Source organism: Canis lupus, chromosome 1 (genome assembly GCF_048164855.1).
Source record: "Canis lupus baileyi chromosome 1, mCanLup2.hap1, whole genome shotgun sequence".
Classification (NCBI taxonomy): Eukaryota; Metazoa; Chordata; class Mammalia; order Carnivora; family Canidae; genus Canis; species Canis lupus.
The window spans coordinates 112,773,794-112,789,667 of record NC_132838.1 but is presented as its reverse complement, the minus strand read 5'-3'; the positions used below and the strand labels follow the sequence as shown (position 1 = coordinate 112,789,667).

The following is a 15,874-nucleotide window of genomic DNA, read 5'->3' as shown; positions in this document are numbered from 1 at the left end:
ACCTCCAGCGGGGCGGGGGAAGGCGGGGACGGAAAGCAGACCCACCCCTCTCCCTGCTCCACCAGCCCTTCAGCCACCCCCTCTCCACTGGGATTTCTCACTTCCTCTCTTGGGGGCTGGGGAGGCACACTTTCCACAGAAACACAGGGCCACAGTCACAGACAGTTGAAGATGGCCTCCTGGGTGTACACACACACACACACACACACACGCCCACGATGAAAAAGTCACCACATCACCCTGGCCCAAGCACACACTTGGCACTGTGTGGCCACTCCAGGCACCACCACACTAAGCAGTTCCCTCGCCCTCCCCGCCCCCAACCCCATCTGGTTTCTATCTTTCTGTGTCTCTGTTCCCTGGTGTCTCCGCCTCTCCAGATTCCTGCATTTTTCTCCATCTGTCTCAGGGTCTCAGTTGCAGCCTCCTTCTGTCCTGAGAGAAGGTCAGTGGAGAGGGGCCAGCTGCCAGGACCTGGGCTGACCTGCTGCCTGAGGGCAGGGCCCAAGGGTGGAGAGAGTCCAAGAGTGACCATCCAGTGTGTGGTTCTCAGCAGACTCCGTGGGGAGCCCAAGCCTTAATGCCCTCACATCCCCAGGAAATGAGACCCAGGTATCCCCAGTTTTGGGGTTTTGTTCTTTTTTTTATTCCAACAGGGACTGGGGTGTGGCAGCGGGAGGGATGGGGGCCCAACTGACCTCCTCCCTGGGGGGGTCTCATAGAAATTCCGAGGTTTCTCCCCAAAAAAAAGAGAGAAAGAGAAGAGTTTAGGGGCGCCAGGGGACACCCATCCGCCCAGAGGCCCTCCCCTCCTCCAGAAGTGGGGAGGGCTGTGTCAAGTCTTGGGGAGCCTGAGCAGTTCCAGGATGGGGCTCTCCTCGCGGACTGCTTTCCGCTTCTGGAGGGGCCCCGCAGTCCCCGGCCCCTGAAGTCCTCGGTTCCTGCGCTCCTGTCCGCAGTCGGGGGCGGAGGGCAGGGTCCGCGGCACCCTCTGGCGAGTCCACTAGGGGGCGCAGGCAGGCTCCGGAGCCGGGCCTCGGACTTCACCGTGAGCCGAAGGCAAAATCGCGGCGTCCCGCGCACCGGGGCGCAAAGTCCCGTCCCTTGCCCCACTGGGGAAGCGGTGGCGGGGGAGGGGGGGCGGCCCGGGCCTGGGGCGGGCCCCGTCCCTGCGATCAGTCCGGCCGCCAGCCCGGCTCCGCCCGCGGTCACTCGTGCTCCGCCAGCTCGCGGGGGCCGGCGGGGCCGGGCCGCGGCCGGGGCGGGCTGGTGGCTTCGGCGGGGGCGCCAAGGCCACGCGGGGGCGCGCCGGCCCCGGACGCCCGCAGCGCCTGGATGCGCCGACACTCCTGGCAGACGCGCACGTGGGTGCAGGGCGTGGGGGCGGCGGGCCGTGCCCCGCCGGGCGGCCCCGGGTCGTCCAGGAGGCGCTGGGGCCCTCCGTGCGCGCCGCCCGCCTCCCCGCCCGCGCCGGCCGAGTAGAGCTTGCCGTTGCTGAGGCGCATCTCGCGGACCGCGCGCAGCGACAGCAGGGCCCGGCTCGGGCCGCCCGGGCGCCGGCGCCGGCGGGACCGCGACGTCTTGCGGCAAGACACCGCGTGCCGCAGCTCCTGCAGCATCTCCTGGCACACCGACACCTGTGGGCGGCGCGGGGCGGGGCGCGGTGGTCACCGGCCGGGCGCCGCCGCCCCTCGCCTGGCTTCTGCGTCTCCCCTCCTCCTCTCCTTTCCCCTCTCATCCCCTGTTCCCCGCCCCCGTCTCACCTCTCCATTCCTCGGTCTCTCCGCTTCTCTCTCCCCTTCCGTTCCCAGGGTTTCTCCCCAAGTAGCCCTCACCTTCTGTCTAGGCTCCTCTCTCTCCCTTTCTTATCACTCTTAAGTCTCTGACCACCTCCTGCTTCTTTTCCATCTTTTACCTCTCATTCATGCTACCATTCCTGCAATACATTTCCTGAGCGCCTGCTGTATGCAGAGAACCAAACAGACACAAGTCCCTGCCCTCATGGAGGTTGGGTTCCAGCGTGCAGAGACAAAAACAAAAACAAAAAACAAAACTGTAAATGTAGGTAGCCTGTTAGCTGGTGATGAGTGGTTTGGAGAAAAATAAAACCGGGAAGAGAGGTGCAGGGAGTGATGCTGCATCTGCAGAAGGGAGGTCAGGGAACACTCATTGCGAGGAGGATCTTCAGTAAGACTGGATGCTGAGGGGCACCTGGATGTCTCAGTGATTGAACACCTGCCTTTGGCTCAGGTCGTGATCCCGGGGGTCGTGGGATCAAGTCCTGCATTGGGCTCCCCGCAGGGAGCCTGGTTCTCCCTATGTCTCTAATGAATAAATAAAATCATAAAAAAAAAAAAAAAAAAAAAAAGACCGGAGCCTGGGAGGAAAGCAGGTGGATGCCGTAGCAGGTCAAAGGTGTGGGGGGAGGGGGGACCTATAAGCAGGGCAGGGTGGCTGGAACCGAAGGGAGATGCAGGGGGGATGGGAGATGCGGGGGGATGGAGAGAAGAGGAGGAATGCAGTCCCTAGGCTGTTGTAAGGGTTTGGTTCCCAGTCAGGTGGGAGGCACTGGAGAGTTTTAAGGAGAGGACTACTGTACTTTCACAGGCTCTCTGGTGCCGTGTTAAGAAGAGACTAGGGAGGCCAAGGGCAAGCTGAGTGGCAGTGGCCGAGGAGCTGAGCAGGGGCTGGATCCTGGGTATTTTTCGAAGGTGGAGCCAACAGGACTGGCTGAGAGATCCGGGGGAGGACTGAGAGAGAGGGGAGAGTGAAGGGTAATCCCATCTTGGCCTGAGCAAACGAATGACTGTGCTGTCTGCTGCGTGGGCAGGAGCTCTGCACTGGCCACGTGATGTTCCGTGGGCTACCTGTCAGACATCCATGGGCAGATGTCGAGTACGGGGCTGAGTTTACAAACCCTAGGTCCAGGGAGAAGTCCCTGTGAGGGATGCACACTGGGGGGTTATGGCAGGCAACTCCAGGGTCCTGCCTTCCAGTGCCCCCCCTCCAGTGTAGTCCCCTCTGTCTTTGTATCTGGGCTGCTGTGTGACCAACAGAATATGGCTAGTCAGCTAACTAGTCAGCTGACATTTTGGCTTCTGCTGGGTTCACCCTTGGATCACTCGCTCCGGGAAAAGTCAGCTGCCACAGTGTGAGGACACCCAAGCAGCCCTCTGGAGAGGTCCCGAGGCCTCCTGTCAACTGCCATTGGAGTGTGTATTCATCATGTTCTTTATTCTATCCTAGGATGTTCTGACATCTTAAAAACCTTGCTGGCCAGGTAGAGACTGGTCCTCCCAGAGCTAGACAACTCTTAGGGATAGCAGAGGGCTGGGAGCCCACCTTTCATGCAAATCAACCAATCCCAATACCTCTCCACCCCGCCACTTGATGTAACTCCCACACCCTAGCTGCTCTAAATCACCCAGGCCCAGATACACACAACTAGAGCCCACTGACATTACCCACACGAGCCAGTTCTAAGCTGCTCTCCCTGCCTGCCTTGCCTTCATGCAGAAACCCCAGTGAAGTCTGAGGCCTAGGCTTTTCCCCAGCTCCAGCTCCTGACAATCCTGATGCTTCCCCTGTGGCCCTGTGTGGTGTGGCATGACCCCTCCTGGGAAATGTAAGTAATAAAATATCTTCTCTCAGTGGCATTGGCCTCTCCGTGTCATCACTTAGTCACCTCTAGAAATCAAAATCCTACAAGTACATTTGGAGACAGCATGCCACCTTGGAAGTGGACCCTCTGACTCCAGGCAGTCTTTCAGCCAACAGCATGACCGGGACCTCACTAGAGACCCTGGCTGCCAGGGCCACCCAGCTAAGGTGCTCCCAGATTTATGACCCACGGGAACTGTAAGCTGACATAAGTGTGCTGCTTTAAGCTGCTAAATCTTAGGGTGTTATATAGTAATAAATAACTAATACAGGTTGTCAGCATAGCAGTGGTCTTACAAACCGTTTGGCTGGATGGGATCACCAAAGGGGTGGAGAAAGCCAGAGGAGTCCAAGAAGGAGCCCTAGAGCCTCTTAACAAAGGACTGGCCACAGAAGAAGGAGCAAAGTGAGGCATGAGCATGGAACAGAGGGTTTTGAAGAAAGCAATCAGCTGTGCTGAAGCCTATCACTAGCTTACATGTGATGAGGCCTGACATTCCTGCAGTGGATTCTGGATGTGGGTCACGGGTGACGAGTGGCTTCAGTGCAGAGGTGAGGACAACAGCTGGATGGGAGTGTGCTCAAGAGTGAATGTAGGTGAGGACCTGAAGCAGCAGGGAGAAACACTTTCAAGTGTGTAAGGTTAGGGGAGAAGTGGAGTGGTGTCTGGGAGGGGAAGCGGGGTCAGGGAAATTTCTAGAAGATGGAGAAGATGACAGCAGGTTTGTATGCTGACGGCCTTGATCCAATAGAGGGGAGGAAACGGATGATTCGGGGATGGGGGGAAAACCATGGAAGGATGGAAAACCATGGAAGGATGTCCTTGGGGAGGGAAGAGAGGAGATGGGGGCACAGGGAAGGGTGCCTTAGCTGGGAGTATGCATGTTCCCTTGGAGTAACTGACTGGGTGGGTGGAGAAAGCAGGCAGGTGCCTAGATGTGGAGAGGTCTGTATGCTCTCCTCTGACTCCTATGCTTTCCTCAGAGACGTGGAAGCAAGGTCATGGGTCAAGGTGAGGAGGGGGATGGGCCCGGAGCTAGAGGAGAGAGGGGGGTGGGACGTGCAGGAGTGCAGGGGCACGTGTGGGTCCGGAGATGGAGGAGTGCCACTGGGCAGCAGCGAGGCCCCATGGAGCAGAGACCAGCCCCACTCGTTGCCTGCTCACCACCTCTCATTCCTCTTGCTTCACCCCCTGCCTCCCCACATCCTTCTCCCCTCCTTTCCCCTTCATCCTCATCTCTGTCCATGCCTGCTTCCCTCCTCTGGCCTTCCTCACACTCGCTCTCCTCTCCCTTCTGTTTGCACCTGCCTCTTCTCGGACCCCCTCTACCCTAGGGGTCTCTCAGGTCCCCTCCCTGCCCCTCACTGCCTCTGCTATTCTTCTAGGAAGGCTGTGCAGGTCACAACCTCCATGCCCCTCCGCCCTGGCACCCCACTTCTCCCCCACACCCTTCGCCAACCTCCTCACCTCTTCGGATTCTGCCGACCTCCGCGTGGACCATATGAATTCCATGACCGCCACGAAGACAGCAATGATGAGGCCACAGATGAGCACAACAAAAATGCCACCAATGTTCTCCATGCCCAAACCTGGGGGTTGAGGGGGAAAGCCAGGGGGTTGGGGCTGTGTGGGCACAGGGACCTCGGGGGGCTTTGGGAATGGCAAGTTGTGTGGGGTAGCTGACCTTTAGCTCGATGGTCCTCCTCCTTGGGGCACCGGCCCCCCTCCCACCACTTGCGCTTCAGGATCTCCAGCCGGTTGTTCTCCTGAAGCTGCAGGATGGCCAAGGTGATCTCATCCCGGAATGGGGAGCCTGGACCAGACATACAAGGGAGTGGACTGGCCGCTGGGGCCCTGGAGCCCTGCCCACCCAAACCACAACTGCTCCCTCACCACGACACTTCCTTCTGCCTCCACCACATCCCCTGGGGCTTCTCTGTCCACCTTCAGGTCTGACCACTGCTTGCCACTCTCCTGTGACCAGCCTGAGCCAAGCCCCCACTATACCTCATGTCACATTTGTCATGGCCCCCTCCCTGCAGCTCTCCTCACCCCCCACCCAGGCTCTTCTTTATGGCAACCAGAGGGACAACTTCAGAAACACAGCCATAGATCTCGCCTCTCTCATGCTCACAATTCTCCAATGGTTTTCCAATGCAGAGAGAACCAAGGCCTTCCCTCAGACTAAAGGGCCTGCGTTCACTGACCCCGGCCACCTGGGGCTCTCAGCTCCAGCCACACCAGCCTCCTGGCTGTTCCTCCAGACACAATCCTACCATAGGACTTCTGCCTGGAAGGTTCCTTTCCCCACATCACTTGGGGCTCTACTCACATGGTACCTCAAAGGGTCTCCTCTGATCAGCCTCACTTAAAATGGCACCAAGCACCCCACTCCCTGTCAGTCTCTTCCCCTTAATTTACTTCAGAGCAGCTGTGACCCCCCGGTGTCACGATATAAAGCCACGTGTTTATTGTCTGCTTGCTGTCAGTGCCCCTAGTCAAGGGCAGGAGGCTGAAGGCTGGCAGCTCCCTGCTGAGGCATTCTAGTATGCAGTGCAGTGCCTGGCACACAATAGGGCATCAGACAATCTGCCAAGTGAATGAATCTCCGGCCACATCTCTCCTCTGCGTGGCCTCAACCCCAGGCAACCTCTCCTCCCTACCCTCGGATCCTTGTCTTAAACCATCCTTAGGTCCCGAATACCCTACATGTGTCCTATCCTGGACTCATTTCTTCATTCACTAGGACACTTCTTAAGCATCTACCAGGGGCTAGGAACTAGGGACATGGGCGAGTAGAGTGTTTCGTATTTATCAGGCACCTACTATGCACCAGACCCTTGGTTTACAGATGTTAATTCAAGTCCCTCATGATCCTGGTATTACTAAGTGTTACTGCCCCCCTCCCCCCCATTTTCTGGATGAGGCAGGTGACATTCTTGCCTAAGGTCAGGCACAGAGTCACAGAAGGAGCTGGAATTTGAATCCAGGTCAGTGTGACTCCAGAGCCTGGCCCCCAAAGCACCAGGCTACACGGCTTCCCCGGCACAGCACTGAGACAAAGCACAAAGCTGCTAATATTTAGGGTAATTTGTCACACAGCAATAGAAAACTAACACAGCAGTGAGAAGTAGTGAGATGGATTTCAAAACCAAGATGTCAAGATGTAGTGATAAAGTTGGTGGGTTTTCAGCTCTGGGTCCTGGAAAAGCAAGTCTAAGTCCCCCTGGCAGATCCACCCACCTATCCCTCATACCTCCCTTTCTCCCTCCCTCCCATCCATCATCCCTATTCTGAGCACCTGTGTTGAGCCCAGCTGTGGGTTCCATGCAGAGAACATGAAGTACATAAAACCAGGTCTTCACCCTCAAGAGGGTCCTTGGGCCAAAGGGGAAGGTGGCAAGTGTCATGGCTCATAAGTACTGGGTTGTACGCAGTCTCACTGGGTTCCCCCAATGGCCATGCAGGGTTGGAACTGACTGTTGCCAGGCCCGTTTTTGCAGGCCTAGTGTGTTGGTTCAGGATGGTGACACATGCCCAAGGCCTTGCAGCCAGGAGGCCGCACATGACAGGGGGCGCCTGGCCCAGTCCCCAGCTCACATGGCCCTGTTTCAGATGCCCAGGGCTCCCTCGGCATTTCCCAGGCCCACCACTCCGTACCCAGTGGCATGCCGATGCCGTAGCCCTTGGTGTCGAGGAGGCCCCCGATCTGGGTGAGGTTGCAGTTGAGACGCCGGTGGTACTCGTTCATGGTGGACTCAAGCAGGAAAGCGTAGCGGGAGTTGAGAACGCGGGCGATGCCTTCTTCTGTGCTCTTGACAAACACGCTGGGCTGCTTTGACTGCATGTAGTTCCACATACGCTGGTATGTCTGGTACCGCGAATTCTGGGGATAGGGGGGTGGCAAAAGGGGAAGTCAGGCATGCGGCAAGCATCTTTCCCCTGAGCCCTGTCCCCTGCCCTATAGGAAGTTTCTCTCAACCAGAGAGCAAGCAAGGAGACCAGAGGAAGACTAAAGAGCCAAAGTCAGAAGAGAAGAACAAGACAGACCACTCGAGGCCAGGTCCAAGTCATCCACACTCCCACCAGCCCAGCGAGATCCCTGAGGACTGGAGGCTTTGGAAGAAGGGACCACTGTCTGTTCTCCAGCCTGTCTTCTCTCTTCCACCCCTGGGCCTGGCTTGGCCTGACACCCAACCCTGTCTTCCCATCATTCCCAGGCCTTATGTGCAGAAGCTCAACCCCAAATTTACCAGGACCCACCTGGGTTGGGGAGACCTGTGTCCGTGCCAAATAGGACAGTTTACTTCCTTCAGACCCTGCAGGAACCTTCTGGGGAATGCCCCACCCCGCCACTACTTGCGACATGTGCCCTCCTTTGCTCTGAGGTCCAGACACTGTTCTTCCTATGTACCCCACAGGCTAGTTCCCAGGGCTCAGCAATCTCCCAAACCTACTTCTCTGGGCTCCCATCTGTGAACTGGTCCTGTGACCCACCTAGGACATCTGGGAGTTCACCCCTCCTCTCCGTGCTTCGACCAGTGGCCCCTCCCAGCTCCAGCCTCCCTTAAATCATTAGTCTACTCCCCACCTGCCCTGGAGGGAACCTCCAGCTCTAAATGGATCACCCCTGTTTGGTTACCATTCCTATCTCCCCACTTACAGGTTCCAATCTCAGCCCTATCCTAGCATTCAGGACCTCTACAGTCACGCAAACCTCCTTGCCAGGCTTGTTTTCCTTGTGATTCCTTCCCACCACCCCATTATACACAGTGACAAGCTCCTTTCACCCTAAAGGGCCTTGCCCTCCTCTCGGCTGGCCCATTTTCCTAAGTCTAACACTTCTAGCAGCTTCCCTAACCCCATTTGGCCCATCTAGCACTGATATAACATTAGATCCCACATCTCCTTTCTATTCCCTGGGTGAGAGTCTAGTTCCTCCAGCCAGACAGTAACACTCCCTGTGACACCATAAGAGTGTCTTCTGCTCCGCAGCCTCCCTGACTGTCATGACCCAGGAGGCCCTGTCCAGCCCCCACCCTGGGCATCTACACATGGTAGGGATACCAAGCCCAGGCAACTTCAAAGGCCCCACCTGAAAGAAGGTCATGGTGGAGCCAGCATGGATGGTGCCATACTCAATGTTGGTCTGGTCTGCCAGGTCGTCGGCTGACTCCACGGGCACCTCCATGCGCTGCACGGTGAGGAAGGCAGCCAGGTTGGCCGTGTAGGAGGAGATGATGATCAAGGTGAAGGCCCACCTGAGGGGTAGAAAGACTGAGCCACAGTCTGGAGCCATGCCTGCCACCTTCCCACTGTGGCCATGCACCCTGCTGGTGGCGCCCATCTCAACGACCTCAGCATTTGGAAGGCTCAGTGACTGCTGACTTGTGGGAAGGCTGGAAGCACAGATTTTGGAGCCAGACTCTCTGGGTTTAATACTGCTTCCAGAGACTTCCACTTCCAGATATAAGAGAATAATATATCCTGAACATACTGTCTACTGTGAACAACTAGAAAACTGAACAGAATAGAGAAAACTATTTAAAGACACAGGACAATAGGCATCACAGGACTATAATCCCTGAGGAAAAAAAAGCAATGAAGTGAGACTTATCATTGCCCAGGCTGCCTAGCTGAATTTAATTTATAGACTGCAATGCCAGGAAGGGAAGCCCAGTCTGGCAATCACACTGAGTTGCAGAGGTGGAGATCAGAGAGGCCAAGGTGGCTAGAATTTGTGGGACAGAGAAACCAAGAAGAGGGAGTGGCACAGAAAAAGAGGGTTCCAGAAATCTGCACAGAGCCCCCTCAAATCTTTGGCTGAATATTGATCCGTGCATGCATAGGGTCAAACTCCAAGAGGCCAGAGAAGAACTGCTTTCAAAGACAACAATTTTTAGGGTTCATACAGCGCTGGGAATCTTTTGAGCTCCTTCCAGTAGTGAGATCTCACTACTCTGAATACATGAGATATTCAGTAAAGACCCCCAAAGACAACCCATTACAAATAGAGTTAAGTCAGCCCTAGAATAAAGATTATGCCAGACCTGGCCCCAGTGAGCTGAAAAACAAGTCTGAAAAGGATCAAAATTACCCACAAGAATTTTAACTGCCTGTTAGAGAAAGTCTAAGACTCTTTAAAGTAACACATTCAACAATGTAAATGATGTAAAATTCAGTGTCTGCCATCCAGTAAAAAATTGCCAGATATACAAAGGTGCAAGAAACAGGGTACTGGGTGACACAGTTAACTGTCTAACTCTTGGTTTCAGCTCAGGTCTGATCTCAGGGTTGTGAGATTGAGCCCCGCATTAGGTTCTGTGCTCTGTGCAGAGTCTGCTTAAGATTCTCTTCCACCTCTGCCCTTCCCTCATGTGTGTGCCCACTGCTTGTGCATGCTCTCTCTCTCTCTCTCTCTCTCTAATCAATCAATCTTGGGGGGGAAAGGCAGCCAAAAGAGGGAAAACATGCATAACAAATCAAAATAAGAGTGACATCAGGGGTGCCTGGGTGGCTCAGTGGTTGAGCATCTGCCTTTGGCTCGGGACGTGATCCCGGGGTCCTGGGATCGAATCCCGTATCAGGCTCCCCACACGGAGCCTGCTTCTCCCCTTGCCTGTGTCTGCCTCTCTCTGTGTGTCTCTCATGAATAAATAAGTGAAATCCTTAAACAAACAAACAAAAAAAAGAGTGACAACAGACTTCTTGTCAGAAAGTGTAACAGGAGATAATGCAATAGGCTGCTGAAAAAGAAAAACAACCTGTCAATCTACTATTCTATATCCATCAAAAAGATCCTTCCAAGAAAACACACTAAAAATTTTCATACAAACAAAAGGTGAAAGAATTAATTGCTAACAGACCTACACTTCAAGAAATGTTATGGGGAGTGGTGCCTGGCTGGCTCAGTTGGAGGGGCGTGCAACTCTTGATCTTGGATTGTGGGTTCGAGCCCCATGTTGGGTGTAGAGATTACTTAAAAATAAAATATTTTTTTTAAATAAAAGAAATGTTATAGGAAGTTCTTCAGGTAAAAGGAAAATAATACTAAATGGAAATTTGGATGTACACAAAGCACAGAAATAGTAGATGTGTGGGTATATATAAAAGACACATTCCTCATTTTAAAGATAGTTTTACTTTTTTTAAAAAAGATTTTATTTATTTTAAGATTTCTCTTTTTTTATTTTGAGAGAGAGAGAGAGAGAGAGAGAGAGGAAGCAAGCAAGAGAGAATGAGCAGAATAAGGGGCAGAGGGAGAAGCAGACTCACCACTGAGCAGGGAGCCTAATGCAGGACTTAATCCCAGCACCCAACAGATCATGATCTGAGCTGAAGGCAGACACTTAACCAACTGAGCCATCCAGGCAACCCTAAAGATTTTATTTTTAAGTAATCTCTATACCCAATGTGGGGCTTAAACTCAACAAATCAAGAGTTGCATGCTCCACTGATTAAGCCAGTCAGGCACTCCAAAAAAATGTCTTTAAAGGACATTTATTGTTGGGGCACCTACGGTGCAGGTTGTGATCCCAGGGTCCTGGGATGGAGTCCTGTAACAGGCTTCCCACAGGGAGCCTGCTTCTCCCTATACTTATGTCTCTGCCTCTCTCTCTCTGTATCTGTCATGAATAAATAAATAAAATCTTTAAAGAAAAAGGACATTTATTGTTTAAGCAAACACACACACACATATAAACCTAATGTGTTGTGGGGTTCATAAGATAGAAGTAATATATATGATAAGAGTAGCTCGATGGATGGGAGGGAGGGACAGAAGTATATTGCTGTAAGTATTTTGTAATCAACTAAAGTTGCATATTGTAAACCCAGAGCAAGCCACTATTAAGAAAAATTTTTAAATATTTTTTTTTCAATTTTTATTTATTTATGATAGTCACAGAGAGAGAGAGAGAGAGAGGCAGAGACACAGGCCGAGGGAGAAGCAGGCTCCATGTACCGGGAGCCCGATGTGGGATTCGATCCCGGGTCCCCAGGATCGCGCCCTGGGCCAAAGGCAGGCGCCAAACCGCTGCGCCATCCAGGGATCCCAAGAAAAATTTTAAAAGAAGTATGCTTAATGAAGCAGAATCATAAAAATCTCAATAAATCCAAAAGAGGGTAGAAGAGGGAAAAGGGAACCAAAAGAGATGGGACAGATTAAAAGCAAATAGTAAGATTTAAACCCAACCATAACAGTAATTGTGTTAAAGGTAAATGGTCTCAACCAGGGGTTGGCAAACGATGGCCCATGGGCCAAATCTGTCTTGCTATCTCTTTTTGCACAGCCCACAGGCTAAGAATGGTTTTCACATTTTTAAACGTTTAAAAAGAAATTCAAAGAAGAGCAATACTTCATGACAAATGACATATAAAATGCAAATTTTAGTGTCAGTGTCCATAAATAAAGTTTTATTGGAACATAGCCACACTCATTCATGTATGCATCATCTATGGCTGCTTTCACAATACAAGCAGAGCTGAGTAGTTGTGACAGTGACTGGATGGCCAGCAAAGCCTAACGTATTTACCATCTGGCCCAGTATGGAAAAAATTTGCCAGCCCATGCTCCAAGGCCTAAGTATGTAATGCCTATAAGAAACTTGCTTTAGATATAATGATCCAGGTAGGTCAGAAGCAAAGGAATAGAAAAAGATATGCTATACTAATATTAAGCATAAGAAAGCTGGGGTGGCTAGGGGCGCCTGGGGGGCTCAGTCCTCTGTGCAGGGTCTGCTTGAGATTCTCTTTCTGCCCCTTACCCGGCTAACACATACACTCTCTCAAATAAATCAATCTTAAAAAAAAAAAATAAAGAAAGCTGGAGTGGCTATATTAATATCAAATAAGGTAACTGCAGAACAGGCACGTTACCAGGAATAGAGAGGCATTAGATAATGACAAAGGATCAATTCATCAAGACAACATAACAATCCTAAACATTTATGCCTCTAATTACAGAGCTTCAAAATTCATGAAGCAAAAACCCTTAGAACTGAAAAGAGAAATAGATATGATTTTTCCACAATTACAGGTAGAGCTTTACCCTCCTCTCAATAATTGATAGAACAAGCAGACAGAAAATCAGTATCGATACAGAAGCCTTGAATAACACTATCAACCTACTGGCCCTAATTGCCATTTATGGCACACTGCACCCACCAACAGCAAGTTCTGTGCAAGTGCACGTAGGACACTTACCAGGATAGACCATCTGCTGAGCCATAAAACAAGTCTCAATAAATTTCGAAGGATGAAAATCCTTCAGAGAATGTTCTGACCACAATGGAACTAAACAAGAAATCAATAATAGAAAGATCTCTGGAAAATCCCCAAATCTTGGAGCTATCACTGCCTGGCTGTGTGACCTTGGACTCATCTGGGAAGTAAGTACAACCGCAGGCTGCCCCTCACGGGGCTGTTTTAAGAGTGAGCCACGTCTGGCACAGAATGAATGCGGTGCAAGCGTATGCCCTCACTGTCTTGGTGACTTGGGAGAAGAAGGTACCCATCGACCTCGCCACAGAGCCCAAGAGCAGCCACTGGTCTTACCCTGACCCTCTCTGTCCTCCTGCCTGGCAGGTGAAAGTGGCTCCCTGCAGAGGGTACAGATCTGTGGGGCAGGAAGACAGGGAGAAGCTGAGGGGCTTTCTGGACCACGTCCTCCCCTAGCAGGGAATAAGGAAAACAGCAGCTAACCTTCCCTGAGCACACATGCACAGTTCTGTGTTAGGCATGGGGGTGGGGGTAGAGTGGAAGCCAGAGGGATGAATAATACAGCCTACTGCAAAAGAAAGTCAAAACCCGACACACAAAGACCTGGGGTCTGACACAACTCCCTGGAAACCAAGTCTCTTCAAATCAACCCCAAGGGCCAGTGTCATTTGCTCAAGACAGAATGATTCAGTGCCTAGGACACACCAGGCACCACCTCGACCCCAAGGATACAGCGTGACTGACTGGTGGTGGGGACTGCAGGGGAGGTAGGGTGGGAGAGGCCACTCACTGACACGGAACAGGGGAGCACAGATGGGGAGTCTGATGTGGGAGTAAAGATGTGTGCTGTGTTTGGGGGTGCTGTTGGCACACACGGAGGGGGTCTGGAGGGGAGAATTTGATGTCAGTTCCAAAACACAAAGGGAGCTGGAGCTGGCTGAGAAGGCCTCAGAGTGTACAGAGCAGGGGTTTCCCTGGTGGGGAGAGCCCCCTAGGGCACTTGGTTAGGTGTGGGGCACCCTGGTGGCTCCCGGTGTCGGTGGGTAGGGACAGGTATGCAGCAACGCAGCCCAGTCTAAACAAGAAAAATACAGTACATGATGATCTGAGCCTAACTCCATGGTAGATAAAAACCAAAAATGTTTTTTGCATGGTGATCACAGAAACTGAAGTTTCCAGAAGCGCATCTATTGTTCAGATTGAGGAACAACTGGATGTTGTGTTTGAAACTTTGCCAAAAACCCTTCATTGTTTGGAACTCAGGTCTCTGACAGCAGCCCTCCTCATGGTTTCTGAATCACTAAACCAAGACTGTTGGAGGAGTTGAGGTAGTAAATCATCATGCTCATGGTGATTTGTATTTGTACAAACATACTCATTTACCAACTATTTTAAGGTGTCAAGTCTCAGGGGTCGACACAATTCTATTAAATGGTCTCAATTCTCGTAATTCCCAATGTGCCCGTAATAAGTTGGTCTGAGCCTTGCATTCTGTCTTCTGGCAGGGCCCCACCCAAGCATTTATGCATTGCTATTATATTATTCTATCATAGATCACTTCCCTTCCTCCCCTTTGTATTGCAATCAGGGCGTATTACCAATTTGTTTTAAATCATGTGTAGGCAGGTGTGTAAGTAGATATATTACCCTTGAATTTCATCAGGGTGGGAAAGCAGATGTTACAAAACGTTCGTGGTAAATCAAGGGCATTGGGTCTGGAGGTACTGACACATCACTCGTGTGGGGTGAGAAGCTGGGTGAGAGAGGGCAAGGTAGAGTGGGGCTGTGGTCGGGCATAACCTCAAAACCATGGATTGGAGGCAGGGCTGCCCTAAATGATGGTGAGCCCTTGGGTAGGGTAGGAGGCTGTAGCCCCAACAAACACCAAAGATGAGGGGTCCAGGAGACCAGTTTGGGCCCCGCTGGCAGCCAAGTCCCAAGGCTACTGGCATCGGACTGCTGAGTCATCATGCTGGGGTCACATTTAGAGACTAAGAAACCTCTGTTGAGACATCCGCTGGCCGAGTGATCGAGTGAATGTATGAGAGGACAGAGGGTGAAGACAAGAGTGAGCTGGGGTCAAAGTCTCCGGTGGGGGGTCCAGGGGTGTGTGACTGGGGGCTTCCAGGGTGATGGTGATGGGTACAGGCAGAGAATGCCCAGCTGGAGAAGGGGTCCCTGACCGAGGAGCAGAAGGGATGGCCCACAGAGAGGAGGTCACCAGTCCACCACCTGACCTGAGGACCCAGCCAGATTTGTCACAGCACCTAGCCTGTCTGGAATGCTCCTCCCTCTCCTGGGCAGGGAGGCCTCTATTTTAGCCTTTAGGACTCAGCTAGATGTCACCTCTTCAAGGAGGCTTCCCTGAGCGCTCATATTCCCTACTGTTCTCTCTCCCCCTGCTCTGTTTGCTTCAGAAGCACAGTTTGCCTGTATCTAATATTTCATTATATTAACACCATCAGTAAGTGGCAACTGGTGTATGTGGTAGGCCGAAGGACCTCCGCCACCAGAGATGTCTACATCCTAAGCCCTGGAACTCACGAGTATGTCCCCTTATGGGGTAAAAGGGCCTTTGCAGATATGATTAAGTTAGGGGATTTGAGATGCAGAGATTATCCTGGATTATTTATTTGGGGGGCGGGCCAGCCAGGGTCCTTATAAGTGGAAAGAGGAGATCAGAGCCAGAGAGAGAGATAGGAGGATGCTATGCTGCTGGCTTTTAAGACAGAGAAAGCAGCCATAAGCTGAGGAATGCAGGTGGCTTCTAGGTGCCAGGAAGGTCAGGCAAACAGATTCTCCCCTGGAGCCTCCAGAAGGAGCCAGCCCTACCAACACCTGGACCTGAGCACAGTGAGATTTCGGATTTCTGACCTCCGGACCTGTAAGAAAATACATTTATGTGGTCTTAAGCCACTAAACCTGTATACTTTTTGCAGCAGCAATGGGAAACTAATACAGAGCACGTGACACTTGAAACGATGCCAGACCCGA

At 52.3% G+C, this 15,874-nt stretch overlaps 1 protein-coding gene across 4 annotated transcripts in view; it reads right to left on the bottom strand.

Moving 5' to 3' along the window:
- Nucleotides 1-622: 622 nt before the first annotated feature.
- Nucleotides 623-15,874, bottom strand: part of GRIK5 (glutamate ionotropic receptor kainate type subunit 5) — a 52,095-nt gene continuing 36,843 nt past the window's right edge. For all 4 annotated transcript variants that reach the window (XM_072776216.1, XM_072776212.1, XM_072776218.1 and 1 more), the window contains 5 exons: nucleotides 8,757-8,922; nucleotides 7,322-7,547; nucleotides 5,346-5,474; nucleotides 5,129-5,250; nucleotides 623-1,637 (listed from right to left, as the gene is read on the bottom strand). In XM_072776216.1, the coding sequence (XP_072632317.1) occupies nucleotides 1,209-1,637; nucleotides 5,129-5,250; nucleotides 5,346-5,474; nucleotides 7,322-7,547; nucleotides 8,757-8,922 (1,072 nt within the window). In that variant the 3' untranslated portion in view covers nucleotides 623-1,208. The remainder of the gene's footprint in view (nucleotides 1,638-5,128; nucleotides 5,251-5,345; nucleotides 5,475-7,321; nucleotides 7,548-8,756; nucleotides 8,923-15,874) is intronic.